The sequence below is a fragment of the Apteryx mantelli genome, chromosome 1 (assembly GCF_036417845.1).
Source record: "Apteryx mantelli isolate bAptMan1 chromosome 1, bAptMan1.hap1, whole genome shotgun sequence".
Taxonomy (NCBI): Eukaryota; Metazoa; Chordata; class Aves; order Apterygiformes; family Apterygidae; genus Apteryx; species Apteryx mantelli.
The window spans coordinates 171,382,048-171,408,827 of NC_089978.1; the positions used below are offsets into that span (position 1 = coordinate 171,382,048).

The 26,780-nt window shown below is 37.5% G+C and overlaps 1 protein-coding gene across 4 annotated transcripts in view; it reads left to right on the top strand.

Annotated features, from left to right (window-relative positions):
* FGD6 (FYVE, RhoGEF and PH domain containing 6) overlaps positions 1-26,372 on the top strand; it is a 76,068-nt gene extending 49,696 nt beyond the window's left edge. The window contains exons 9-21 of one of the 4 annotated variants that reach the window (XR_010886537.1): positions 310-360; positions 3,325-3,383; positions 3,494-3,565; positions 4,617-4,685; positions 6,262-6,345; positions 7,319-7,398; positions 12,085-12,187; positions 12,735-12,881; positions 13,689-13,791; positions 15,929-16,056; positions 21,055-21,183; positions 21,268-21,436; positions 23,813-23,895. Coding sequence is in view for 3 of the 4 variants with exons in the window: in XM_067312397.1 (XP_067168498.1) it covers positions 310-360; positions 3,325-3,383; positions 3,494-3,565; positions 4,617-4,685; positions 6,262-6,345; positions 7,319-7,398; positions 12,085-12,187; positions 12,735-12,881; positions 13,689-13,791; positions 15,929-16,056; positions 21,055-21,183; positions 23,813-23,961; positions 26,089-26,125 (1,211 nt within the window). In the remaining variant the exon portion in view is untranslated. Of the gene's footprint in view, positions 1-309; positions 361-3,324; positions 3,384-3,493; positions 3,566-4,616; positions 4,686-6,261; positions 6,346-7,318; positions 7,399-12,084; positions 12,188-12,734; positions 12,882-13,688; positions 13,792-15,928; positions 16,057-21,054; positions 21,184-21,267; positions 21,437-23,812; positions 23,962-26,088 lie in introns of those variants that run through there. The other 3 variants (XM_067312397.1, XM_067312420.1, XM_067312406.1) reach the window with 3 other exon arrangements.
* The last annotated feature ends 408 nt before the right edge of the window (positions 26,373-26,780 follow it).

A 26,780-nucleotide genomic window follows, 5' to 3' on the forward strand; every position in this document is an offset into this window, starting at 1 on the left:
TGCACATATGTACTTGTCCTCTTTCACCAGCTTGTTTTGTTCTGGAATAATATATACAATATATAATTTGCCTTTGGAGAAGGTCACTGCTTCTATAAGGTTTTCTCAGCAAGGTAGCATTACATGCTTTTATTGTGAAAACTCTAGTTTTCCTTATGTTATTACTTTGACAGATTTGAAAGATTAAATAGTAGACCTTTGCTGCATACATCTGTCTGAAAAGCAAATTTCCAGGAAAAATGTTTTTTACTACTTTGGTGCTGTTTAGTTCTTTTACAAAAATATTTCTATTTTTTTTCTTTTATACAGATTATTTAAAGAACCTTTTAGAAGAATCTGCAGACTATAGGGATACTAAAGGTAAATGTCTCTTTAGATTAAAAAAATAACAGGCTACCTAGATATGAAAAATGCTTCTACATTTTAAATGCTTGCAAAATATTAAGCCAAGAAGCAGAAGTGTTTCCTGTTTCGTTCTGAGTTTCTCAGCAGCGACACCAAAAGATCCCAAACTTGTGTTTCAAAAAATGTTTGAAGCTTAAAGTGGTATCAGCGCACCCTCGAGCTGGGACCACGCGATAAGACTGAAGTTCCACAAGCAGCTTAGGCAGATATTTGGATACTGCTGCTGAAAGAGGCTGTCCTGTCTTCCACAGACCTTTCTGTGATAGACAGTCTGCTCCTTCGGCTCTTCCCCACCGACCCATGAACGCGGGGCCTTTCCTCCCCCTCTCTCCAGGACGAGTGTGGCTGCCGTGAGCGAGATCAAGGAGCCGCTCTGGGCTATATTTAACCTAGCGGTTCTCCAGTTCGGTTTGCCACAAACCTGCACACACACTTTTGCCTGCATGTGAGGGAAAGGCGATATGAGGAAATGAGAAGGAATGGTTGGTGGTGGAAGAGGAGGAGAGCAGGTCTACACGTTTTGGGATAGTTACGGATTCAGCTGCTTTGCCTTGCTCACAGCATTGCGGTGCGCATTCAAACGGTATTGCTGCTGCTTTGTGTGTGCCTCAGCATACTAGAAATGCTCCCAATCAGTGTTTCCATTTCATTTGCATAAACCCCTGTCATTTAGGTCAGTCTCTTTAGTGGTATTTGTGCAAGCCCCTTATCTTCAGGAGAGCTGCACAGGTGTAGTTGATTGGACTGCACTAAATGCCAGCGTTCAATATGCTAAACCAGGTTCCCTTTCTTGTATCTATGCCTGCTGATACTGTACCATCAAATGTATGAGAAATTTCCATCTTAACATATTTGGGCATATTTATTTCTCTGAGAATATTATATTGAAAGTATAAGCACAAAATGTTTTCAGTGTTGACTTTTTTTGGAGATAGAAAAGTTTCTTGTGCACTGATTATGACCATGAATAAACTAATAGTCGTACTGCCCATTAAATAATGTATATTTTACTTTACGTGCTCTTGAGCTCTCTCCAGCTTCTATGTTTTTTGCGGTGGTACTTTTTCATATTTCACAGTATGTTTTCTCTCCCTTCCTGTATCGAAGATAAAAGCAGAAACTTGGTTGTAACAATAAGAATGTTAATTTTATACATTTGACGTCTTTGATAGTTGATATTTGAAACTGGATAAGAAAAGAAAATCTAATCTTTACTCACCAAGATCTTTCATGTGATAATTAAGTTTAGCTTCCTTCTGACTTTGTTTGCTTTGTCATTTAATTGCATGGGGGAAAAAGGGCTAGGTTTGGTTATATGATTAGCATTGTCAAAAAAAAAAAAAAATCTTCCTGGGGACCTTCATTTAAATACATTATTCCAACTAAGTGGTGTGAGAAGTGGAATGCTTTTCCTTTCCAAAAATCAGCTTGCTTATGAACTTTTGACCCTGTGAATTATTTTATATTGTTGTTTAGATTTGGATTAGAGTCTTGGCTCTATAAGTAAGCCTGTGATCTTTGAACTTTCCCTGCAAGAACCAGCAAATTTCCTGCAACTTTCTTCAATCTTTCTGGAAGTCAATGAGTAAAAGCTTTTTTCACAGATATAATAGCTGATAAATGAAGGAAAGTAAAACAAAATATTGAGGCACTCATTCCTGCCTTAGTGAATTTAGCTAAATTTCCCTTAATTTCATGTTCTTTTTGAGCTGATGGGAGCTGGAGAGTGTTTTGGCTGGAACAGCTCCAGCATTTCCTAGTCAGAAGACCACCGGATAACTTCCAGCAGGCTCAGTTGACAACATGACATCTATATTTGAACTCAGATCTTGATCAGATGTTTGATATCTTCTCTGCCTTTTAACTGTTTGACTAGTGTACTTACTTTGCCTTATTTCATAAAAGTCTTGAACGAAAAATTCTCTTTAGATTGACTTAGTAGATCCCTGCTCATGCTTCTGTTCAGTTCCTTACATGGCCTCATGGCCTTCTGAACCTTCCCGTTCATAAATCTATACATTTTGGCTTGGTAGGCTTTTCTGATTACTTTTAAGCAATGTAGTTCCTTTATTTGGAGTGCTTGATTGCACTTGAATTATTCAAAAAGTGCTAAATGCTGTAGAGACATCATTTTATGAGAGTAATTGTGCTAGCTTTCAATTAAGTGAGCCCTTTTGCTACTTAAGTGAATTACAGGTTTTGGGGTAAAATCCTCAGATGGGTGCTGTGTAATATACAGACTAACTGTTCAGTAACATATACTTTTTATATAACTCCTTTTTGCAGTTACACCTAAGCATGTTTTTCTATTGAGTTGCTACTTATTAAATATCTGAACTTAATAAAATCCCTCTTAGTGTCTTTGGTAACTCTTCCCTTTCAGAGTTTTTATCTACTGGTATAAAATGCTTGAAATTTAGAAACTTAAACTTTATACTGTTATCTTGAAAGGCAGAAAAAAAAAATCACAAAGATTTGGATAATTGTTCTAGATAGTCTCTAAAGTCCATGACTAGCACTGGTGGCAAATGTATAAATTGGAAAAAGCTTAATTAATCTCTGCATACTTTCAGTTGAAGTCTTGTTAACTTTTCTACTGTACCTAGAGACATGGAAATTAAAGAGATTCATTGTGAGAGATAAGCTAAAACTTAATTTTGCTGGTAGATTATTTCAGTTAGCTGTAAGAAATGAATGATACCGTGACTGTTGGCTGAAGCAATGAATTGCTAGGGCACAGCTAATAAACCATGATCCAAAGCCTGTGGAATCTATGGGAAGTGCTTTTCAAACGCAGTGAATGTTAGATCACATCCTTGAATCTTGGCAGAATGCGAAGGGGAATACTGTACCTGCACGTTCTGTAATACCAATGCTAACTAGTCTGTATAACAAAAACATTGTTTCTTCATGCTTCAGATGCTCTAGCTGTTGTCATAGAAGTTGCAAACCATGCCAATGATATCATGAAGCAGGGGGTAAGTATTTTGATTCTGGAAGCTGGTTGTTTAAAGCTCTTTCTTTTTTAAAAAAAAGAGGTCATGGATGCAAGGGCGATTACTTGTCTCTCTGCTTTTTCTCCCAATAGGACAACTTTCAGAAACTCATGCAGATTCAGTACAGTTTAAATGGACACCATGAGATTGTGCAGCCGGGAAGGGTAGGTCCTCCAAATGGCATTCAGCAGATTTCAATAAAAATGCAGCACAGACAGTACTGAAGGTGACATATATTGAGGACAAAAAATGATCTATCACTTAATTATTTGGTGCTGACAGTCAAATACTGTTTCTCCATGTGTAAAATTTTTTTTTTTTAGGAAAATATTTATCTGATGGAAACTTAAAACTTTTAGAATGTGATTCCCTGCCAAATCTTCCAGGCACTTTTTTTCCCAAGCTTAACCTTTAATCTGTCATGGTTTCAAATGCATCATGGAAAATTGGAATAAAAGCACACAATCCCTCTTCATTTTAGTGAGCCATAAGGATGAGCAGCCTTCCTCAGGGAGGTATGTTAAGCTCAGTGCCCCCCAGCCTCTGTCTTTATTACCTTCATAGCTTTATAGAAGAAGAGGGTTAATTCTGTTGAAGACTGATTCATGGTGGAGACAAGTGAATTCACAAATGAAGGCCATATGTGGAAATATAATTCTTGTGAGTCACCATTTCATGAACAGTCCCACTGATTTCACTGAAAACTTCAACATGAGTGTTGTTACTGATTTGGGTGACTGCAGAATTAAGACCTTTATAGCCTGGCTTTATTACCTAGATCCAAATAGTACGAAACTGCTGCCTTCCAGATATTCCATACTATTTGGCAGTTAACAATCATCATCTTACAGAATACTAAAAGTGTGTGTATATTACACATAAACGCACACATGTACCCTTTAATAGCAGAAGAAGATGATGTTCTCTGCAATAAGTACAGGCCCTGATATAATTTTCGTTGTTTCTTGCCTATACAGGAAAATTTTCTTATTACAGATTTAACTTCATGTGCATTTCAGAACCAGAATTTTTTTCTTCCTAATCCTCTGTGCTTGGAGGTTTGTTACCTACTCTCTGCATTAAAACAAAAACCCCTTGAATCTTCAAACTTCTGTAACACTACAAGTGTAGTAATTTCAAGAAAAAATAAGTTTATTTGTTGTGGCTTGTGTCCTGAAAAGCTGGGTTTTGAAATTGTTTGCTTTAATTTGCCAGATCTTTCTGAAAGAGGGAACGTTGATGAAGCTGTCCCGGAAGGTCATGCAGCCACGTATGTTTTTTCTGGTAAGGTGCTATGTTATGTTTCTGTGTCTGATACCAGTGTAATTTTAAGTGGTTCAAATGGTTGCATCACAAACATAAATAACTGGTAACTTCAGCTGACCATTAGGGGACAAAAATGACTATTGCCGTTTTACTTGTTCAGTCTAATTTAGAGAGATCATCTGTTTTATATGCGGTAACATTTTAATAGAAAACCATTTCTCAACAAAATTTACTGTTTTGAACAATGCTCACTTAAAATTTGAGCAGCTTTGTGAGAAGACGTTATCTGAGGTAGTTGGAGAACTAAAACAGTTGCTCCAACCCATGCAGTTCTACTAGAGCTTAAAACCTACAACTCTGCTGCTGCTATTGTATTCTCACCTTCTCTCCCCCCCTGCCCAAATCAGCATGCATCCTGAACGGAGCGCTGGCCTGGAAATTAAGTTCTGGGTTCTCTTTCTGTCTTTACTACTGTTTTGAAACTTCTGACTTTCTCTGAAGTTTCTGTTTCCACTTGAACCTTTTTGTTTCGCTCTCCTATTTAGATAGAAAAGTGGCTTGCTGTGTGTGATTTGTGACATTACAGGCTCATGGTCTTGGCTGAAATCTATCTTTCAGTTACTGAAGTATATGTAAATATTTTCCTAGCAGTCATGAAGTGCATGTGCTAAGTTCTGAAGTTCCTATCTTATGCTCTGGAGACTCCTTTGTAGCATTTAGGGCACTGATAAAATTGCAAATGATGTCAATCAAGGTAATACTCTCAAAAATCTGGTGCTAGCTCAGGCTGGACTTCCCAAAGTAGATGTTGCTAATTTAAAACTCTCTAGCTCAGATTTTCTTTGTTTGTTTTTTTTAATATGTAAAAGGTGTGGCATACTGTCTATACCTTTAGGCTCTTAATAAGCAATGATTTTCGTAGTATGTTGTGAAGATGTAATAGAGCTTGTGAAACATTTGATTATTTTGTAAAGAACTGTGCAGCAAAAGCCATGAGACAGGTCAGTCCTCTGGTCTATGTTTATGTTCAGTAAATGAAGCTTGATTCCATGTGTTGAACAGCACAGAAGATAAAACACCTTAATAGCTGTACAGTAAGTGCAAAGCCTGGTAGAAAGGAAATAAACAACAGATGAACATTTAAACAAGTAAAATTCATATGGATAAGCTTGTCCAAATAATTGTAAATTACTAATCTTAATTCTGACATTTCCTAGATTTTGGGATGTTTTACTTTGTGTGAAGGGTTAGTTCTAATCTTCTTTTAAAGTAGTTTGTTATACAATATAGCTGTGTACATGAGAAACTTTTTTTGTCCTGTTTGACAGCCTGGTCTTTGACATCCCTGCAATGATTACTTATGTGCCAAATGTATATTTACACAGTGAGGATATAAATAGACACCTATTGTTATCTAAATTCATACATGAAAATGTTTCTTGGGTTTTAAGCAAAATAATAGGATGCAGAAGCTACCCTCCTGGACAGTTGATTTCAATGCTGTACAAATTTCATATTTTCAGTAGAAGTCATCTGAAACAATCTGTCTTTAAACAATCTTTAGTCATTGAAAAGTATTGCTTCTATGTTACAGTTTAATGATGCCCTGTTGTATACTACTCCAGTTCAGTCAGGGATGTATAAACTCAACAACATGCTCTCATTGGCTGGAATGAAGGTGAGTCACTAAGATGCCCGTTAAAATAGGTCTTTCTCCAAATTTGTTTAAACACAGGTCTTCAGATTTTCAAAAGGCATCTATGTTTATTGTTGGAAAGAGATGCTAAAGTTGCTTATATTGCAGAGCAGTGCTACAGACTTAAAGTTTGTTGCATAATGTGGTCTGTGGGACTACTACCTAGGTTTCCGTAAACAACTGTATTGTCACAGGATCATCTATACCTGCCTTTTCATCCAGTACTGAGCTACTCTGAAATAGTCTGCCTGCTTACTTATGTCTGTATTTTGTTGAGACTGCCTCACTCTTGCCTTGTAACTGCTCCTTCTTGCCCACATCCAAAGATTATACATCTCTGCCTGATAAGTTTCTGGTGGATCAGATCTGTATGGTTTATAGAGATCTGCTAATTGTGAAGGAAAAAACAGCTTATGATTTCTAAGCCTTTGTGAAAAGCACCAAAGTTAAGCTCTAAACCCCTCTGGCTGGTGACAAGGAATGTCCATATCATAACATGACAGTCAGTGGGACAAGGCACTGTCACCTCAGGGGTTAATTCTCTCATCCCTGGTCCTGTTGCAGAAAAGCATTAAGTTCATTTGGAGTTCAGTTCTGAAACTTTCACAGGCAGAACTGTGGCCTCTTTTCTGTCAACAAGTGTCTTGTGGTGACTCCAAGCCACTCTTAACTTTCAAACTTGGTGACATTTGAAACTTAGTAGTTCAGAAGTGAAGGATCACTGGGGTGGTCCAACCCTTGGTGGTATGGGAAGCCACAGTGAAATAAAATAGTGGGCAGCATGTAATCTTACTGTATCTGGGCTGTCTGGACTAATGTATGATCTCCTACCTGTGAGATCTTCTCTCCAATTTACCCCTTTTGCAATTAAAAAATAAGACATTTTACAATAAAACTGAAGCAACTTAAAAGCACCATTTCAGTTTGAATGTGATGTTTTCTCTCTTGACTGCAGGTTAAAAAGCCAACCCAGGAAGCATATCAGAATGAACTGAACATAGAAAGTGTAGAGAGATCTTTCATTCTTTCAGCAAGGTAAGTCTTATAAGTGCATAATTATTTTAAAAGCATGTGGTTTCAAATAGGCCATATAAGCTTTGTCTTTGTATGGCTTATTTTGCACTTTTATAATGAAAAGTTACTCTTGTGCTGAGTGACTATAGAAGAATAGAGAACTGACAATCGGATTTCTGGAAATAAGGTAGGATTTGTTCTAATTTGCTTTTGCTCATATTTTAAATCTGATTTTGAAAAGGTAAGGATTTTTTTTGTTTTTATGGGCTGGCAGAAATGAAGCCTAGTCATATACAATCAGCTTCATAGGTACCACATGAATTTTGTAGTCTCTAATACAGTTCACCTTGACATATAAGGAAGACTTCTCATTGTAGGGTGATGGATAGAAGCACAAAATCTATAGTAAACGTGGCTGGTATTTGAACAATCTGGGCAATGGCTGCTGATGGTAGGAATTCAACTGTCCTTGAGACAGTTAAGTATTAATCAGATGGAACAAAAGTCTTATTTGTTCTTCCTTTTCAGCTCAGCTGCACCTTCAGACATGTTGAGTAAATTGAAATATCTTCTGCTGCCTTTTCTTGAGAAGCACAAGAATTAAGATTAAGTTTCGCTTCAATGATTTTTAGGCTTTGCTTTTCAGTGACTTTTTTTTTTATTCCAAAGTTACTGATATGCCCTGTCAGTGCACTAATAAGAGGGGATATGAAGCATAACAATAAATTCTGATATTACTGATAACTGATATAAATTAGCAAAATTCATTCTGGTCATCTAGCTAAAATAACAGTGTGATTGAAACAGGAAATAGGCCTCAGTGAAGTGCTGAATTGAACCTGAAATTATAGAAATGACATTAAACTACAGGAGCAGTGCTTGTCTTTATCAAAAATTAAATTCTCTGGGTAGCAGCAGAAGGATACATGGCCACTAATTTGGAGCAGCTCTACTGAGCTGCCTTTACCAAAGACCTGGTTTTGTGGATTGTTGTTTTTACAATGTCTGACTTGGAGTTTTATATGTTCTGTCACTTGTGACAGTGCTAATCTCAATGAACAAAGACATGTTTTCTCTTTCATTTAACAAAGCGTAGCAAGGGCAGACTGCTGCTTTTTGTGTGACCTTGTAAATACTGACATTAGGATGTCTGCATAAAGATAGCTATATCTGTGGCTGATGGGGAGACCAAGGTTAACCTTGTCTAAGTAGCCAAAGGAAGAAGCACAATTGTGTCTAAGTAGTAGTTATTTATATACAGATATATAACAACAGATTGGAAAGGAGTATTGCATGTATTTTTTGACAGATATTTATATAAATGCTTCTTATGGCTTTTCTGCACTTTGGGAAAAAGATGGATTTCACAGTTTAAGTTGTGATTATGCACCACTATCGTATGACCGGGTTCATGGTGTTTAGGTGCCTTAGTGAATGATTGGGTATTGCACAGATGCATAAAGGCATTTATGGGATTTCAGTAGGCAACCCAGATTCATCTCTCCATGATTTAAAACACTTCATTTTTACTTCAGTCATTTAAAAAAAAAAAAAAGTAATGTGAAAAGATTCATTGGAACCTGTGAAAAGATTATCATCTCAAAATACAACCTGCTTATATTCTACAAAACATGATAGACTTCTCCTTTTGAAGAGTTGGTTAAATGGTAGTTTAAAGGCAACTTCTGTGAAATATGTGCTGGTCTATCAGGGAAAACCCATAACATTCCCACCATGTTGGCTGCTGCTTGTGACATGCTTCTGTGTTGAGCTTAGCATTACTGGAAACTTAATAGCTAGAAGATGAGCCTCATATTACCAACTAAAGCTTCTCTGACCTGCTCTTTCTTTTTTGTGTTGTTGATCTTGCACCTTTGGAGAGCATTCATCTCTATTATTAGTATTTTTATACTTACCAGAGGCTATGTATGTGCAGGAGCCCTAAATTACCAAACAGTAACAGAGGGCTTGTGTTTGCTTGGGACGAAGGAGGTGCTGGGGGGCCCAGGTGCAGCTGAGGATTTTCAGATTGTTATCCGTCCGTAAGCAAGGCCTGGGTTTGATGTGGTGTGAGAGGGGGAAACAAGCAAGAAACTACTGGAAATAGGTATTTGCCTTTTTTTTTTTCTTTTTTTTGGCGGGGCGGGGGTGTGAATGGTGCAGTTTCTATTGGCATGGATATGAAGAGGATGTCTTGTAAATACATCTTCCTGGCCCTGTCTCTCCTGGTAATGGTAATTAACAGCTACCCCTGGCAGGCGCGTTGCCTCCCGTGACATGAGGCAGCTCATCAGAAGTGGCTCAACTGTGAGAGGAGCCCTGAGGCTCTGGTCCTGGCAATGCCGGGTGCAGCTCTGCGCGCCCAGAGGAGCCCAGCTAACTGCTCAGCACCAGCAAGCAGCTGCGCCCCATGCTGCCGGCACACACGTTCACCAGGAACAGCAATTGCTGCGGCTCTCTGTTCAGCCCACTTAAGTTTTCTGTTGTGCTATTAGCTAAAATCACAAACAAAACAAAACAAAAAACCCCCTACAATTTTAATAAACTAAAACAGCTTTTGGAAGGTTGCAACAAATGTTGGGCTTGTGGCAGGGCCATGTGGGGAGGGCTGGGCAGGACAGCAGAAGCAGCACTGCCTTTTTTGCTGCGGCAAGCCACTATATCAATTCAGTTGCCAGTGGAACAGCCTCTGCTCTTAACTTCTGAAGGGTTGGTAACAACACTAACGGTTAACATTAGCAAAACTGCCAACTGTGAGCTTTGCAGTAAGATATTAGGGCCTTAGCCGTGCAGCTCATCGTGTGAGCAGCCCCACTGTAATCAGCACGATCTGGGGATGCTGAATCTCCCAGACTGCACCAACTTTTTAAATGTAATTATTTAAAGTGGTTTTAGGAACCTAATTAAATGTAACCAGATTTTGAAAAAGCCAAAGGAATTGACTGGAGCTATGAATGTTATGTAGCTAAGGCAGATTGTCCTTACCAGATAAGGAAGCAAAGGTAAATAAACTGAACAAAATGTTCCACTCGGAGAGTGAGATATTGGGACAGACAATAATAACACTGCTTTGCCCTTGCTTGTATCTTGTTTCCTATCCTTTTGTTCTGAATCTCTCCCTGTGTGCATTAGATCTTTTCTCCTCCTTTTGCCTCCCAGTCTTCCCCTTTGTTTGCCTTACCGGATTTGTCCTCTCTGATTCTATGTAGTATCCAGTTTCATTCAGTTCAAAATTCCTGCTCAAAATGTTTTTCTTAAAGACTCAAAAATGATCAAAGCTTCCAAATTCATCTAGCATAAAACAATAGCCACCAAAAAATAATTGTTGTTGTGCACCTTAAGTGTTGTGTCCCTCATTTGTGTAAATTGTTGCTTTCCTTTTTCTTAACTTCCTTCTTTATATAGTTGTCATGCTTTATTTTTTGCTTTAAAAAAATAAATTATTTGATGCTATTTACATAGGGAAAAAAATCCTGTTGGTTGCAACTTCTGGCTGAAATTCCAGAACCCCTTTTTAAGCTGGTATGGCATCTTAAACAAGTAGTCCACCTCTTCCCCTGCCACAAGCTGGTCCATCCTTCCTCAGAACCACCCTCTCCTGTGTGCTGGCACAATTAACTGGTCACCTGTGTGATGAGCCCAGTCAGGAAACTGATACAGAGGACTGCCTGCTTGATTGCTCGCTGGGTTAGTTTTAATCTGAATTTGTTTCCCAGGCCAGTTCACTACGCATGCAGCCCACTGTGAGGCCATATAAGTGTCTGTTCTGGCAGGTGATAAGACCTAGTGGCTGACAGGGAGGTATTGTAGGCTGTCTGTGCAGCAGCAGCGTGGATTTATATTATATAAAAGTGAGAGTCTGCCCATGGCCTCAGGAAGTACTTTGACATTGTACTTAATCCAGTATAGCTGCAGGCTCTTGCTGTACCAAGCAGTCCTTGTTCTCCTTGCTTCCTGGGTCACACCACTTGATCCTAATGCTTTTCTTGCATCAGACTTAGTGATCCATTAGCTGCTGGGTAAAGAGAGGCAGTAAGTTGATCTGATGGAGAACTGTTCTTCTCTTCGGGTTAGCTGATCCAGTGGAAAAATTGCAAAAATCAATTTATTCTGAAGCTGCATAATTACTGGACTTGGTAGGAGGGAACAGTCAGGAGCACAACGCTGGGGAAAAGGCAGCCCATTCTTTTTGACAGAAGCCTGGAGTTTCACATGATTGAATATAACAAACTGCACCCTGAGACAGAAGGAAAAGGGGGGGAAAAAAAAGGCTTAGGGAAGTTTCAGAGCCCCCTTAAGGGAGAGGGCCCATGACTTTGCTCTGGGAGCATCATTTACACCAGTGGCAGCGTTACTCAAGCTATTCAAGGGTCTGCCGAGAAGGAGGAAGTAATTACATACAAGCCTTGAAATAATCACACAGTATTTTGGAAGGAGGAAAGGAAGGAGGTAATCTGCATTAAAGCAACAGACACAATCCTTTTTTATTATTTGTCGGCACAAGTACTGACATCATGCAGACAGTTGAGAAAAAGCAATGCTGCAAAATCAGCTTGAGTAGGAACAGGGGACAGTCTGTAAAATTTAAATTGCGGGAGAGTTAAGTCAACATGTAATAAAGATAATGGAATTCTAATCAACACTTGCTTCTCAGTTTTAAATGTTAATGATAAATTGATTTTTTTTTTTTTTTTTTAACTCCAACAGTTCTGCTACAGAAAGAGATGAGTGGTTAGAAGCCATCTCCAGGTCAATTGAAGAATATACAAAAAAGAGAATCACATTTAATCCTAGTAGAAGTCTTGAAGAGGTATACCATACCATTATTGTTATTTTGTTTCCCTTTTAAATGTAAAGATTCTTGGCATGTGTTTGGAGAATCAAAAGGCATTTTATGATGAATAATAAAACAGAGTAGTAAATTATGAGACTAGATGATGATGGAACAGAATAGTGTTTCATAGAATTATTTATTTCAGAAATCTTAAATTTTTTACTTCCAGAAAACCCAAACCAACCATTCTCAGTTCTCTCAGTAATCTTGAGAACAGAAAGATGAAATGAGGAGATTTGAATATGTAGTGGCTATTGATAGAGATATGATGGTAAAGGTTGGTAGTCACACAGCCTTTATGAACTGATTAAATGCAGCTCTGTCTTTAGGCTTGTGTTATAATGGCCACTGGTGAAATAGTAGATAACTTTTATTTAAGAAGATGACTATATAGTAGAGAAAGCTTTCCAGCATTGTTAGAGTTAACCTGTAATCACTGAGAAATATTAATGTATTTTTCATTACTGAATTTAATGGTATTCCCATTACTGAATTTAATGGTATTCCACTTGTGTTTTCTTAGGCAGATCCAGAGAAACAGGAGAAAGATAGTCCACTAGGATCAAAGGCTCCAATCTGGATTCCTGATACTAGAGCCACTATGTGTATGATCTGTACTAGTGAATTCACACTGACATGGAGAAGGCATCACTGCAGGGCATGTGGAAAGGTAGGCCATTTTCTAATCATCTTCTCCATTAGTCTTTTAGGGGGTTTTGTGTGACAAATACAAGTGGAGCCTAATTGCACTATCACTGTTTTAAGGGGACACTGTAGTATGACACAGTAATATGGGTTAAAAACAACACAGTTATTTAGAGTAAAGAGTGTATGACAGACCAGTGTTCAACTTTTAACATGTTCCATGTTTTGTGTTTTGGAATACTATTTACGGTTGTCTCTTACTCCTGCAACTGTATAATACAAACCAAGGATTTTAGCTGAATTGTTCATAACACCTTCCTTACTGATTTTCATAAATGATTCGGTTTTTACTTTAGGACCAAACTTATCTAATATTTAACTACTATGAAATACATGATTATCTAATAAACCTTTATTTTTCTCAGAGTACAGAATTCACTGTAGTCAAGACATCTGTGTTGCAGATAAATTGTCAAGAGAATGACTACTTTTAGTTATCTTGTAAAAAGCTTCTGAATTCAATATTTTCAGTAACACAGGCTTACTCTACTTTTCATGAATTGTTATCATTGGCTTATTGAGTTGTATAATTCAGTGATTTTTCTACTTAAATTTTTATCATTTACAGAAAATTGTTAGTCAGCTGAGATCACTCATGGAAAAAGAGCAGAATGTTGAACGCATAAGCAAAAGCCAAGATCTTTTTCAGTATAAAATAAAAGCCTGTCTGAAGTTCAGTTATGGGCCTAACAGTACTGAAGTGTACATCTTTGAGGTATTTGGTGATTTGAGGATACATATCATGCACAATAATGCTTTTATTTGTTTACAGATTGTCTGTCAAGCTTGTTCATCAAATAAACATGGCTTAGACTATATGAAAAACCAGCCAGCAAGAGTATGTGATCATTGCTTCAGAGAACTACAGAAACAAGGTAAAGAATCTGCCCAACTTGTCTGTCCTATTTCTGTAGCCCTTATTGCCACAGTATGTGCTTCATCTTCACTGTGTTTCTTTGCAACGCCCCTTTGAAATAGGGAAGTGCTATCAAGGAATTGAGATGCAGAGATCTGGGAACATAAAGTGCTACCTATGCCTTTTTTTGTGAATTGTGTATTCAAGTGTCTAACTCTGCTTAATTGCCTAAGAGGCTATAGCATCTGAAGTTATAAGAGCCCAAACAACTTGCTGTGGAGTAAACTATGAAGTGAATTTGCAATACGTTGGCCCTTCCTTTGGTTACAGTCCCCATGCATGCATTTGACCTATGATAAATGACATGTAGCTTATGCTGCTTTCTTTTTGGGCTAACTTGTGTTAAATTACTTTTCATTTACCATAGGGTACAAGTATACTTTTAAGTCCTTGCAACTTATCAGTGACATCACAGCGGGTTCACATGTACTTTTACCCTCTGTAACATGTTTATATGCCCATTGACTTAAATTTTGCTAGCAAAGCTCCCGAGATAGCTAACGTTCTGGGGTAGTACTAAAGGCAGAGGCCTTCATCTTACTGAAGCTGAATCTCTTAATGTCTTTCTCAAGCCTCAACTTATCTAGGACTTAAAAAGTAGGCATATCAGTTCTGAGGGCATGATCTAACAGTTGTCCCCTAAGCACGTCTACTGAACACTAACAACATGGATTTCCATATAAAGCACCACAGCTAGAGCCATTTTCACTGAATGTTTTCTGAGAAGATGGTACTATTAATGCCTGCCAGCAAGCAAAGTTTGGATAGCCTTGTGATGATAACACTTCCTCAGAGGGGAGGTCCTGGGTCAGTTTGCTTCTCAAGTCAAGAGAATTCAAATCCATCTCTCTGGAATTAGCTTCAGGTCATTATGTAGGAATAAATATAAAATCAACAGGGGCACTCCCCTCAGGTAGGGGGGAATCCAATCCCACCTCGCAAGACTTGCTCTGAATTATGTCCAAAGACTCTAGCACAAGGCACACGGTCATAAGCAGGGACTGAAAATGTGTGGCCCTTCCCTCTGGGAGGGGCTCTGGTTTGACGCAAGCTGTCTGGGGTCTCAGAGGAAACCCGTGATGCCCTGATGGAATAATCAGGCCAGGGCCTCCAGCATGCTAGGAGTGGCATCTTATCAGCTGGACGCAGAAAGCAGCATTGATAGCCCTTGGAGTGGTGGGAGCCTACAAAGACAGGGCAGAGGGGGATTGCCTGCACCACCTGCAGGTCTCTGCATTGGGCACTAGAGGCTGCTGCACTGCAGGCAATTGCAGGTGCTTTTTAGCACCCGGAGCTGTATGAAGAGCTGCAGAGCAGGTGTGGAACAGCCGGCAATCCAGGGACTCTCCTGCTTTCCTCGTTATTAACAGCACCTTCAGGCACAACTCAAAAAGGAGAATTAATGAAGCTTAGGACAGCCCTCCTTCTCCAGGCTGGACTGGAAAGTAGTGGTGGGTGTTGCTAGAAAAAGGTGCCCTAAAGGAGTGAAGTGTTGCAGAAGTCTTCCAAGGGAGATAGAGAAGCTGCCTAGGGCAGTGCAGAAAGACAGGGCATGCTCTGGAGATGGGAATGAATTAGAGGTGTGTCATGGCATGATGCTGGAAGAGCATCCATACTGAGAAAAGCAAAGAAGATAATTGAAGTGAACTGAGGGACAGAGAGTTGGGGAACAGAGTTGAAACACAGACTGAACTGGAATATATATCTTTAAACATTTTTAATCATTTTTAAGACTTGAATTTTTTATTCTGAGTATGGGCAAAAGCAGTTCAACAGCAAAATAGACTTTGAAAACAAACCAAACCTATCTGTTCAGTTTTAAACTTCTTGTGTTTTTTAGCTTTATCGTGATTTGGGGGATTCTGACTTATGACGTTAGTGATAATACTGAGAAGTTAATTCAACACTGAATTTAATGTGGTTAGGAATTACATTGTTACTAGCTAGGTGGACTAGCAAGAGATGAACAGCTAACATTTGAAACACTGTAGTCTGAATGAAAATGTCATCTGCTTTTAAGAAAAATGTCCAAGGGTCATTGCCTGTGTTTAGTCATCTGTGACATGAAAGCAGTATATTCATCCTATGCATTTTAGATAATCAGTGCACTCCCAAGAGTGGATCCCCAGTCAACCATAAATCTCCATCCAGTGCCTTGTCTACAGTGTTACATAGTATTCCATCTGGAAGAAAACAGAAAAAAATTCCTGCAGCTCTCAAAGAAGTAAGTGCTTTATTGGTCAAAAATAATGCTTTGTTGGTATTACATCATCAGTGTTAATGATGGAAAAGTTAATTGATATTTTAGCTGTCTCCTCTATAATAAAAAGTTAAAATTTATCTGCAATATTGATTTGGGCCTCAGTTTTACCTAGGCAGGGCCCTGAACTATGAAGTAGTATATAAACTGCATAAATTCCTTTAAGTCTGTGATTCAAAGATGTAGTCTGGAATAATAATTTCTTGCTTGCTTCCCATGTTTCAAGGAATTGTGATTTACTTCTGCACCAGTAGTAAATTAAACTCCCACGGGAAAAGATAGAGCTAAACTCTGCCCACCTACACTGGAGGGCTTGGGAATGGGAGGAAGTAATTTTTCGTCTTATATGAGAATGTGGGTCCTCCAGATGTATGTGGTCCTATGTGTTTTAGTCCTCTCTTGTCCTGCTGTATCCAGTTTAAGTCCTAAATCTCAGTGACTCCAGAAACCTCTCTTCCAGAGCAGATAGAGGCAGACAAAAATGTTTTTTCCAGCCTTTTTTGAGGCTGGAGTTTTATGACTTGTGCATCTGAGTTAATTAGCAACATTAACTTGAGATCAGGTTAGAATTTCAGTCTTTGACGGGACAGGACTCTGAATATCTGTTTTAAAAGGAAAAAAAACACACAAATTTTGATAGAAGTAATGTATTAACACTGTGTAAGAGCTGGATAGGTGTTGGTTTAGTTATGCTACAGCTGGTAAAATCTTACACAGTTAAATAAACCTTTTCATTTAGTTACTAATATTGGCTTTTTCATTTCTTAACCGTTTGAGCCCTGACGGAAAATGCTAGAACAAAACTTAATTTCAGTAATGACTACAGACACTATGCAAGTTCTTCACACTGTGATATCAACACAAGATCAGAGCTGTTTTCTTAAAAAAAAAAAAAAAAAAAAAAAAAAAAAGTCCCCGTAGGCAGCAGCAGAGCACCCTACATGTAGAGACCAACTTTCAAACCCCAGTGGAAGGGATTTAGCTTCCCAAGTTGTCTCTTTCAAGATGTTTCATATAATTGGTCCCAGCATAGATAATGTGGTATGTTAGTAAAGCTAGAAGAGGTTTGGGAGATTCTCAGCTATTAACTTACCTTGCTGTGCAAGTGGAAATCTGAGTCACTGTTTCCTTACGAAGCTGTTAACTTCCTAAGACAGTTTACTTTCAATCAGAGTATTATTAGCGTTCTGTTTTCCGACAGAGATTTAAGAAACACAAATATAGGATAGAGTATGTTCATTGGTGCTTAAGATCAGTGCCTCTAGTCTACTGTGGTGCTTCATGTTCTGTACCATAACCGTATTGGAGAGATACCCAACATGTGATTATTCTGTCTTCCAAAGATCAGACATCTTCCTAATGCTAGACTTCTACTCTCAGTGAGGCAGAATAGATAATTACCTGAAAGCTATTTACTAATATTAGATCTTTTGAAATGTATCTGGCAAGAGAGCCCCCTTTTAAAAACAAGGAAAAGATAGTAGCTTCTTGAGTAGTGACCCACGAATGTGGTACAGTTCCTGCATTCCCTTTGCATTGTCATTAGGTATTGGTGCCTACTCATGTTTTTAATATTGTGATACCTATCAAGATAAAAAAAATATTGTAAGTCATGACCAAGTTGGATTTTCCCCTGTTCTTGAGAAGGCAATGAAAATGTGTAATAGACTTTATCCTTATGAATAAAGCTGCCATTGCAAGAACAGGAAGAAATTTACCTGCTAGAACATATAATGCAATTTATCTAATTTATAATCATTTTAAATGTTTATGCATTTTCCTGGTGTATGATACATTAGAATTCCCTGAGGTTCTGATCTAACTGTGTTCTGATATATTCCTACGTATGCAACCTGTGAGAGATTCTTAACACAACTTGCAATGTGTCAACATTGCAATGTGATACAACTGCGCTGTATCGATACTTTAGGTAAGATGCAGCTCGGGCAATTAGTCTTCCTTAACACCTGCTAAGTTTTATTATGGCCATTTTATTTTCTGGGAAACATATTGCTGAAACGTTCTGTCAGGCACTTGGCATTTTACAAGTTCTCTAGATATTTTGGTGGATAATTCTAGTGAAAACTGCTATTATTAGGAAAAATAATTTGGATTAAATGCAGTTATAATTTCATCTGCAGGCATCACTTGACCAATTAATCTCAAGGCTGAAAGCAGCATGACTTCCAAGTGTCAGTCTGTGTTTTTATATTAAAGTATGAACATGTTGCTTGAAAAAAAATACTATTGTGAATATTTTTATCTTTAAAACTTTTGTTATTTCAAAGGAATTGTTCAATATGCAATTATGTTTCTGCTATCAAAAGTCATTTTTAAACTTTCTCCTATAGAGATGTGGCAGAATGTGGAGATCCATGTTACTGGTATTTGAAACTACTTGCTATTATCCAAGTACATTTGGCAAGTGAGAATTGTTGCAATTTGAGAGGAAATTACAGTTTGATAAGGATGTTGAAAAATATAGTGGACGAATCTATAAGGTGGTATAAATTGCTGCAGTTCCACTTGCGGAGTCTCTGCCATAGTGCTAGGGTAGCTGACTGGGGGGACTTTGCCTTTGTGTTTGTGCCTGAGCACTAATACCACCTGTAACAATAGTCCCGCGACAGCTTTAACACACACAAAGGGGAAACGGGCCTGCTGGTACTGCTTTCAAGGGCTCACCGGCTGCCTGCACTCAGAAATCACTGTCCTAATGCTAACCTGGTCCTGTAATGATTGAGGCCTCACTGTTGGCATACTCTGGCATAGGGATTCTTTCTCTGTTTTCTTAATCCGCATTCTGATATCATAATTATATTAAAAATGCTCTCTCGTAACCCTTTAAAAATTTGCCTAGCTGCTGAAAACGTGCAGAGAGTACCACCGTTTGGCCTAAGTAGTATTCAGTTGCATGATGGATATTATCCTTCAGGCTGGCAGCAGTCCTTTCTGATAGCACTCTTGTAAATTCTTGTCGATAATGTGTAGCTCCTAAATAAAAGTAACATCTTTGGTGAGCTTGGAAGTCTCATCAGAGCAACAGGAAGAAATATCTTTGGAGTGAACCTGTTGGGAGAGGTAGACTTCTCCAAGAGACTCTGAACTACTGAGGCAACACTCCTAAGACTTGGACTGGTCTGTTATCTACTGCAACATGGCTCGAGTCCTAGTGTCTGGAGGGAAAAGACTTCTAATCCACTGCAACTCTAATTCTCCTGGTTTCCTGAGTCATTAACTATAATTATTATGTCAATGAAATCCTGCATCATTAATAATAAAGCTAAATCATAAAGTACAATACATAAAATCAGATCAAGTGAAAAAACTACTTAATATCAAAGTACAGAATAAATTTCTTAGTTCTCTATGACATTATCTAATTTTAAAAAGCAGTCTTGTTTAGCTGTGAGTCCCCAAAGTAACAGGGCATTATCAATCTTCATGCCAAATGATATATTTCCAGCAAATGGTAAGGATTCAGTTATATTGAGGGTCAAGATCAGTGTTTAGATTATAGTTCTTCTTATAGCCATTAAGATAGCTGCATCCCCACCTGTAACTGTGGAGGGCAAGAAGAGGCAATTACCCAAAACAGCACAACCTGAACTGTTCCTGAATAAATCAGTATGACACCACATGTTATGTCTTAAGTAGCAGACAAATATTTCAGTAAAAAATAATCATTCAGTGAATTAAGTATACAACTTCCAGCATGCACTGTGTAAGATATTTTTAATTAAAGGCTATTTAACCTTACATTGATTCTCATGCAAGTTGCATTGGTCTAGCTGACACACAATACTCGCCACCAGCCACTTGTTGAAATTTTAAGACAAGTGAAAGAGCTTTAAGGTGAAGGTATCCCTCTCCTAATGAGAGAAAACAAAATAAATCAGACTGATACCACATGGTAATAATTGTTCCTGCTTTAAAATCACTTCATTTGGAAGCTGCTAGGCAGAAGAAAAGATTACCTAAATGGTTTTCTTTCTCTGTGTGTCATGCAATTACTTGTTGATATCAGAGGTTGCAGACTTGCTGCAGTGTTGAGCAAAGGAAAGTTTATGAGACTGTCGTGTCTACAGGCTTGACATTGCTTGAGACCAGCAATTGTGACAGCAATAGTCAAGTCAGAGGATAAGGATTCTTCTGTAGTTTCCATTTTCTGAAGGTGTTTGGCTGGTCTCTCTCCCACCTGCAGCCCTCCTCAGGTTCCTTTGCAGTTCAGGATGGAATATTCCCCTACTGAAGTAACTGCTGTCACCTAAAGAGGTTTGAGAAGTTCATTTCTACACAAAGAGCCTCCAATAGTAATGTTTTCACTCACTGTGTAAGTCTATGGAACCAAATTGTGTGTGACGAGCTTCAGTCAGCAGCTCCAAACATCATTTAAATTCTCCTACTAAACTCTTAAGATTAAAAAGTGTTTTTAGAGTGTAAGGTACTAATAAGTTGGAACCGTATGAAAATAATTACTTATCAAAACATAGAGGAACAGTCCTCTTTCTTATATGTTCCAGTTTTTCTGAGAGATATTTTAACTTTTTGTGTTTTGGTACTCAGCAGATCAACTCTGAAGTTGTAAAAGTTGTAATTTGAATTCTGTTGTGATGAAAATCTTCCTTCTGATTCCTTCCCCCAGGGAAGAGTAACTATTTTGATCAGTACTTAAATAAGCAGACTGTATTTTGTGTATCTGAGTATTTTTTGAGCTACATGTTGCTGTTATTTTCCTGTGCTACCAGAATATGATCTGAATCTGAACAACTGTAACAGCAGTGACTTTTGATCTGATGTCTTGAATGCAGGGAATGTAATGAAGACTATAATTTATTTGAGCTGGCTTGTTATGTTATACTAATTTTCATGATATCTTGTCCTTTAGAATAATCTATGTGCAGTCTATGAAAACTAAACGCAGATGGATGCGTACATGCTTTTGGTGTTTTTTTATTTCAGGTTTCAGCAAATACGGAAGACTCTACAATGAGTGGCTACTTACACAGATCTAAGGGCAGTAAGAAACCATGGAAACACCTATGGTTTGTTATAAAAAATAAGGTGCTATACACATATGCTGCTAGTGAGGTAAGACACAACATACTAGAAATCAAGTAAACACCCAATGATAATATTGTATTTGTAACAAAATTGTTCATTTTTATGATCTAGAAACAAGCTATACAATTAGATTACCTTACAGTAATTGATCTGATTGCAATATGGTACTTTGAGAAGGCCCAGTGAGCTTGGTACAGTAATATGCTGATATAGCTATGCTGTTTCTGATTCCAGACCTAGCTTGAGTACCTCTGCACTGCACACCATTGCACACTTGTAGGTATGTTCTGAGTCAGTCGAATACACGGGGGGTCTGTTTAGATGCATCGTGTGGCAATAGTGACAAAACCAACAGCATCTTGAAGTATCTCGTTTTGCAATTCCATAAGGTGTTTTGTATGCTTGGAAAATGAGCAAACTAAATCTCTTGACTTCTCCTCAAACTGTCTCTTTCAGCCTAGAATTAACATTTAATAAAAACTGCTGCAGTAGAAAATAAGAAATGCATCTTGTCTACTGGCATTTGCTTTTTTTTATTTAGAATGTTTAGTCCTATTGTGGTATGGAATATTCTCTGACCAGTATATAAAGCTCTGCACATGCTGAGGATATTGTGTTTTTATCATATCTGTAACATTTTGCAACACATGGATGTATTCTAGAGCTGGAAGATTTGACTTTTAGATTATTTGTATTACATATTATAGCTTACTTAGAGCTTTCAAGAGCAAAATATGCAAAGCATCTGTTTAGAAGTGTTGCTATCCCTCATTTTCTTTAGAGATGGTAAGGCCAAACCTATCCTGACCACTACTTCACCACCACTTCACCCCAGTCTCCACCCCTAGATATTTCCTGCTTTTAGGGGAATTGCGCTCAGATTTGTTGCAAGGTTGCAGTGTTCTAGTGCCAACCTTTGTTAATTTAGCACTTCCAAATTATGTCCAGAACCTGTAATGTTTCTTCAAGCATAGAATGGGCAATAGCAAATAATCAAGTAGTTCTAAAAAGATCTTCAATAATTATGTAGAAAAAAAAATTACTTTTGCAGAGATTTGAAAAATATTTTAGAGCACTATCTCTCTCCTGTCAGTTGTGAGGGAGATTTTGGAAACTATGAGGAAAGGCATATTAGTCTGTGGCAGTCACCTTAAATTTTCTTTTGCTTGGCTTCCTCTGATATATAAACCTTCCAGAATAGCTGCAGTTTGCAACTCATGATCACAAAATTAGTTTTTTCCTGTTTTCTTTACACTAAGAAATATATGTCCTTAGTTTTTGTCCTGATGAGCCATTGCACCAGATTGTTTGGAGGCTTTCAAGGAAAGGTTATAATGACCAGCCCGATGCAGCTTTAGCCAGGAACCCCCACTTAAGCCTTTTACATTAGTTGCCTTATTAGTGAACCCCCACTTAAGAATGCTGCTTTTGATACAGAAGCTTATTGGCTACATTTCTAAGTGGCAAAGCTTATACTCTGATTAGTGTCATAAAGGCCTAAAATAATAAAACAGATTTTGGAAGGCAGACAAATCAGGTTTAGCAATCAAGAAATTTTGCATTCATAGGAGACTGTTGTTTTGATCTAGAGGCCATTACCCAAGTCTTCACCTGATGCATCAGCATTTATGTACATTCTTTGTTTATATTTTCGATCCATAAGCATTGCAGGATCTGGTCTAGTTGCACAACATTATTATGAAATTTGCCCAGGATGAAAATATTTTCTTCCAAAAATGCTGGACGGTATCTTTATAAACTAAAAGATAAGAATATCATAAAGGGGAGTAATTGGGATGAATGAGGAAGGAAGAAAGGTTGATTTTTAGCCAGGTTTTGAAATTAAATGAAGAGAAGCTAAAAGTGTATAAGGAGGGGAAGCATCATACATGTTTGCCCTGTTGTTACTCTTTCCTAGCCAACCACTTCTGAATACTCAGAAACTTTTTTTTTTCTCACCCTATTAATTTTCAGCAACAGAAAGCAAAGTAAGTTTAGCCATCAAAACCATTTGGAGTACAACTCCGGTGACTGAAAACATAGACTACATCCATAGCTCTTCCTGTTATCGTACTGAGTGCAGGTATTGGCATCTTGGATCAGTTTCTCCAGGAATACTTTCAGCACTCCACAGCTCTCTTCATTGATAAGCCCAGAAATACATTTCACACCACCAGAATGAGCCAGATTACAAATACCAGGTTTTGTGATGCCCTGAATATTATCAGAGGACACCTTATAATGGTGTTTAGTCTCTCCATTGCAGCATTTTTCAGACATGAAAACTTATTAAGGTTGCTGAAGACATACTAGGCTAGATGGACCTTTAGTTTGAAGCCAGGTGGTGGCAGGTCTTTTGATACCCAGTAAGTCCTTATGGGGCAGAATGATGAAAATAGGTGGTGAGGGAGAAGGCTGGTGTTATCAGCAAAGGATGAGGGACAGTAGAGTTGAAGTCTATAAGGTTTTGTTATTTCCTGTTCACCGATTCATGCATGGAGGCTATAAAATGCAGCATTTTGTGCATGACTGTTTGTAATAACTTGTTTGATCTGTTGCAATGGTATGGTGCATGAATATAGTCTAAAGGAATTGCTCAGTGTATCTTACGAGCTCTATTTTTGTCTTGTGTTGTTTTTTTTCTCCCCTAAAATAGGATGTGGCAGCATTAGAGAGCCAGCCTTTACTGGGATTCACAGTCAGTGAAGTAAAAGATGAAAACTCAGAGTCTAGAGTGTTCCATTTACTGCACAAAAACACTTTATTTTACATATTCAAAGCAGATGATCCTCATTCAGCTCAAAAGTAAGAAACTATTTGAATTCATTCCTGTTACTTTTTTTCTAGGGAAAATGTTTCAGAAGTCATGAATGTTAATATTCATGGATTAAGTATATGTATGAAAGGTGTATAATATATCATATGTAAATAAATATTTTTTAAAAATAAAACAAGTTGTTTAAACAGAAGATGCTGGTTTCATTAGGACTTCTGAGATAGAGGTCAAAAACAAGCAAAATCAGGCAAAACCTTCTTTTTTGCTTGAAATGAAGAAGCAGACTTTCCTCTGCAGAGGAATGAATGTAAGAGAATGGAAAAGTGTAAGATAAAATCTTTTTTGTTGATAAACCATTCTTTCATCTCTATCCCTGGTTTGTTCAAATGAAAATTGAATGTTAGCTTTGCAGAAAACCAGAAAGCATATTTTAAGAGTTAACTGGTCTGTTTTGTTTTTCCATTTCAAGCTATCTAACTCCCTCTGTCTTGTTTGAATTTGTAATAACATTTATCTGTTTATATACAAAATAATCTAGACACTTTGTCATTAATTAGGTGAAAATATTTCCTGTTAAATCATGGAGTAAATTAGAAGTGAGCACACAAGCAATGCATTTAAGTATCTTGCTTATATACCTAGCTTATCTGACTGGTTTTGCTGCAATTTTCCCAAATGAATTTTACATTAAAAAATAGATTTAATGGGCTAAGTAGTCCCCTATTAATACTTAAATATTAAAACATTTGTAAATATAGCTTTGTGTAAATAGGGACATTCTAAAAAACAAAGTGCCTTAATAATGCTTTTATATATACAAAATCTGGAAGTTTTTATTTGTCTTTTTTTTTTTGTCTCCAGATGCACAAACATTTTCTTGTTAATTAAGACAGTATTCTCTTGTTTCCAGTGTGTCCTCATTTGTACTACATTAAACAAAACTAACCAAATCCAAGGCTTTCAATAGCTTTGTTTTCCTATTCAGACAATGGCTTTTGTAACCAGTAGGAAAACTTGTAATTCAATGTAGTCTATTTTACTTAGGCTAAGAATAAAATTACGTACCTTAAATTGCAAGCTTTCTCCAAGTATTTAATATCCTAGGGAGATTTATGTTGAACTTACAGAATAAATGCTGCTTTGATAGCATTAAAAGGAAAAACAAACAAACAACCCCCCCCCCACCCTGTCGGCCTGTTTCCCTGGATAGGCACTATTTTTTCCTCTTAGAGCCAAAGAAATATTGGATGTATTTTTTTAAGTGCAGTAAACAGATGCTTACCTTTTGACGAGCTTTGAGATTTGTGAATCTAGTACTATGTTCAATGCTTAAGGTGTTAATAAATGTGTTGTATTTTTATTCCTTTGAGCATTTTAGTCATTTTTAATGAATATACGGCAGTGGAAAATAGAAAATCCCCTAAAAAGTAAGGGATAGAAGTTTGAACTGTGTATTCAGAAGATGTGCATGGGGGTGTACACATGCTTAATGTGTTCCTGCCAAAAGCTTGAATTCAAAGATGATTGACACAGTTATAAAGTTAAACACTCAGGGCAAGGAAGGGCCAATGTCTGTGACTAATATTTAGATACCTTTTGAATATTAAGACAGCTTTGAATTTCCGTGATCACAATCATTTTACAGTCTTTTTCTCATTCAGTTCTTGGAAGATTGTCACTCAACATCAAATCGGTGTTTGCTTAATCTTCAGTATGTGGGCCCGTCGACTTTAAATGCACACAGTTCAGCCCTCCCTCTGAACACATCATCATTTCTTTTCTTACTGGGGCATCAAAGTGCTTCAGAAACATTTTTTTAAAGCATCTTTGAATGTGAGGATGTTTATCACCCCTGTAATAAAGGGAATAAAGTTCCTACTTTATTCTCAACTTCTTGAAAAGCTCTAGGCATGTAATTTCAGGAGGGAAGAAGTATGAGAAAAATAGTTGCTATCATCTAGCCTTGTATTGATACTCAATAGGTCATTAGTAAGCTTTGAATGTTTGGACTCTTTGGACAGATTTTTGGTATTAGAGCTAACAGAGCAACTGATAATGCATGTATGATGTTACTCTCTGTGCGGATCTGCAGCAAGTGGGCAGTATGATTTGAACTTTTACCAGCAGCTTACTAATAGTTATTAATTTTCTAATAGGTGGATAGAAGCTTTTCAAGAAGGCACCATATTATAGTAGTGTCAGCACCGTGTCTGCAAGTCTAAAGCAAAATCTCTGAAGATGATGGTAAAACACACACAGTACAGCACCATTGTTCAAAGAAATGGAATCCTGCCATGTCAACCTACACAAAATTGTATATTTGTCAGAATTAGGAACTGTTGCTTTTTTAGTGCAAGGTAATATTTTTTTTTAAAGAATTGTGTGTATTTCTGTGTTGATACAAAATGTGTTATTTATTAAATTCCAATGTTTACTTTAATGGTCATAATTATTTGTGAGGTCTGCATTGAATTCCAAAATGCCCTTGTCTTCAGAATGGCAGGTGGCTGGTCAAAATATTCTTAGATCTGTTGGTTGTTTTAAAAAAAAAAAAAAAAAAAAAAAAAAAGCACAAACTTTATTGCAGTTCTGTATTTCCTCATGATTTTTATAGTTCTTGAGTTGCTGATACTCAGTCTGCAATTTAGCAAGAACAGATCAGAATAGGAATTTTGGAAGAGATTTTAGACTTTTGTTGGTTATGTGAACTCCTTTATGAGAATCTGTATAATAATGCTGCTCTTCTCCTTTAATGGCAGCTGAAGTCCTGTGTACCAGTACAGTAAAGCAGTACAACAAATTCTGTATCACAGAAGCTCTTGCCAAGTACAGCTCAATTGTTAAAATA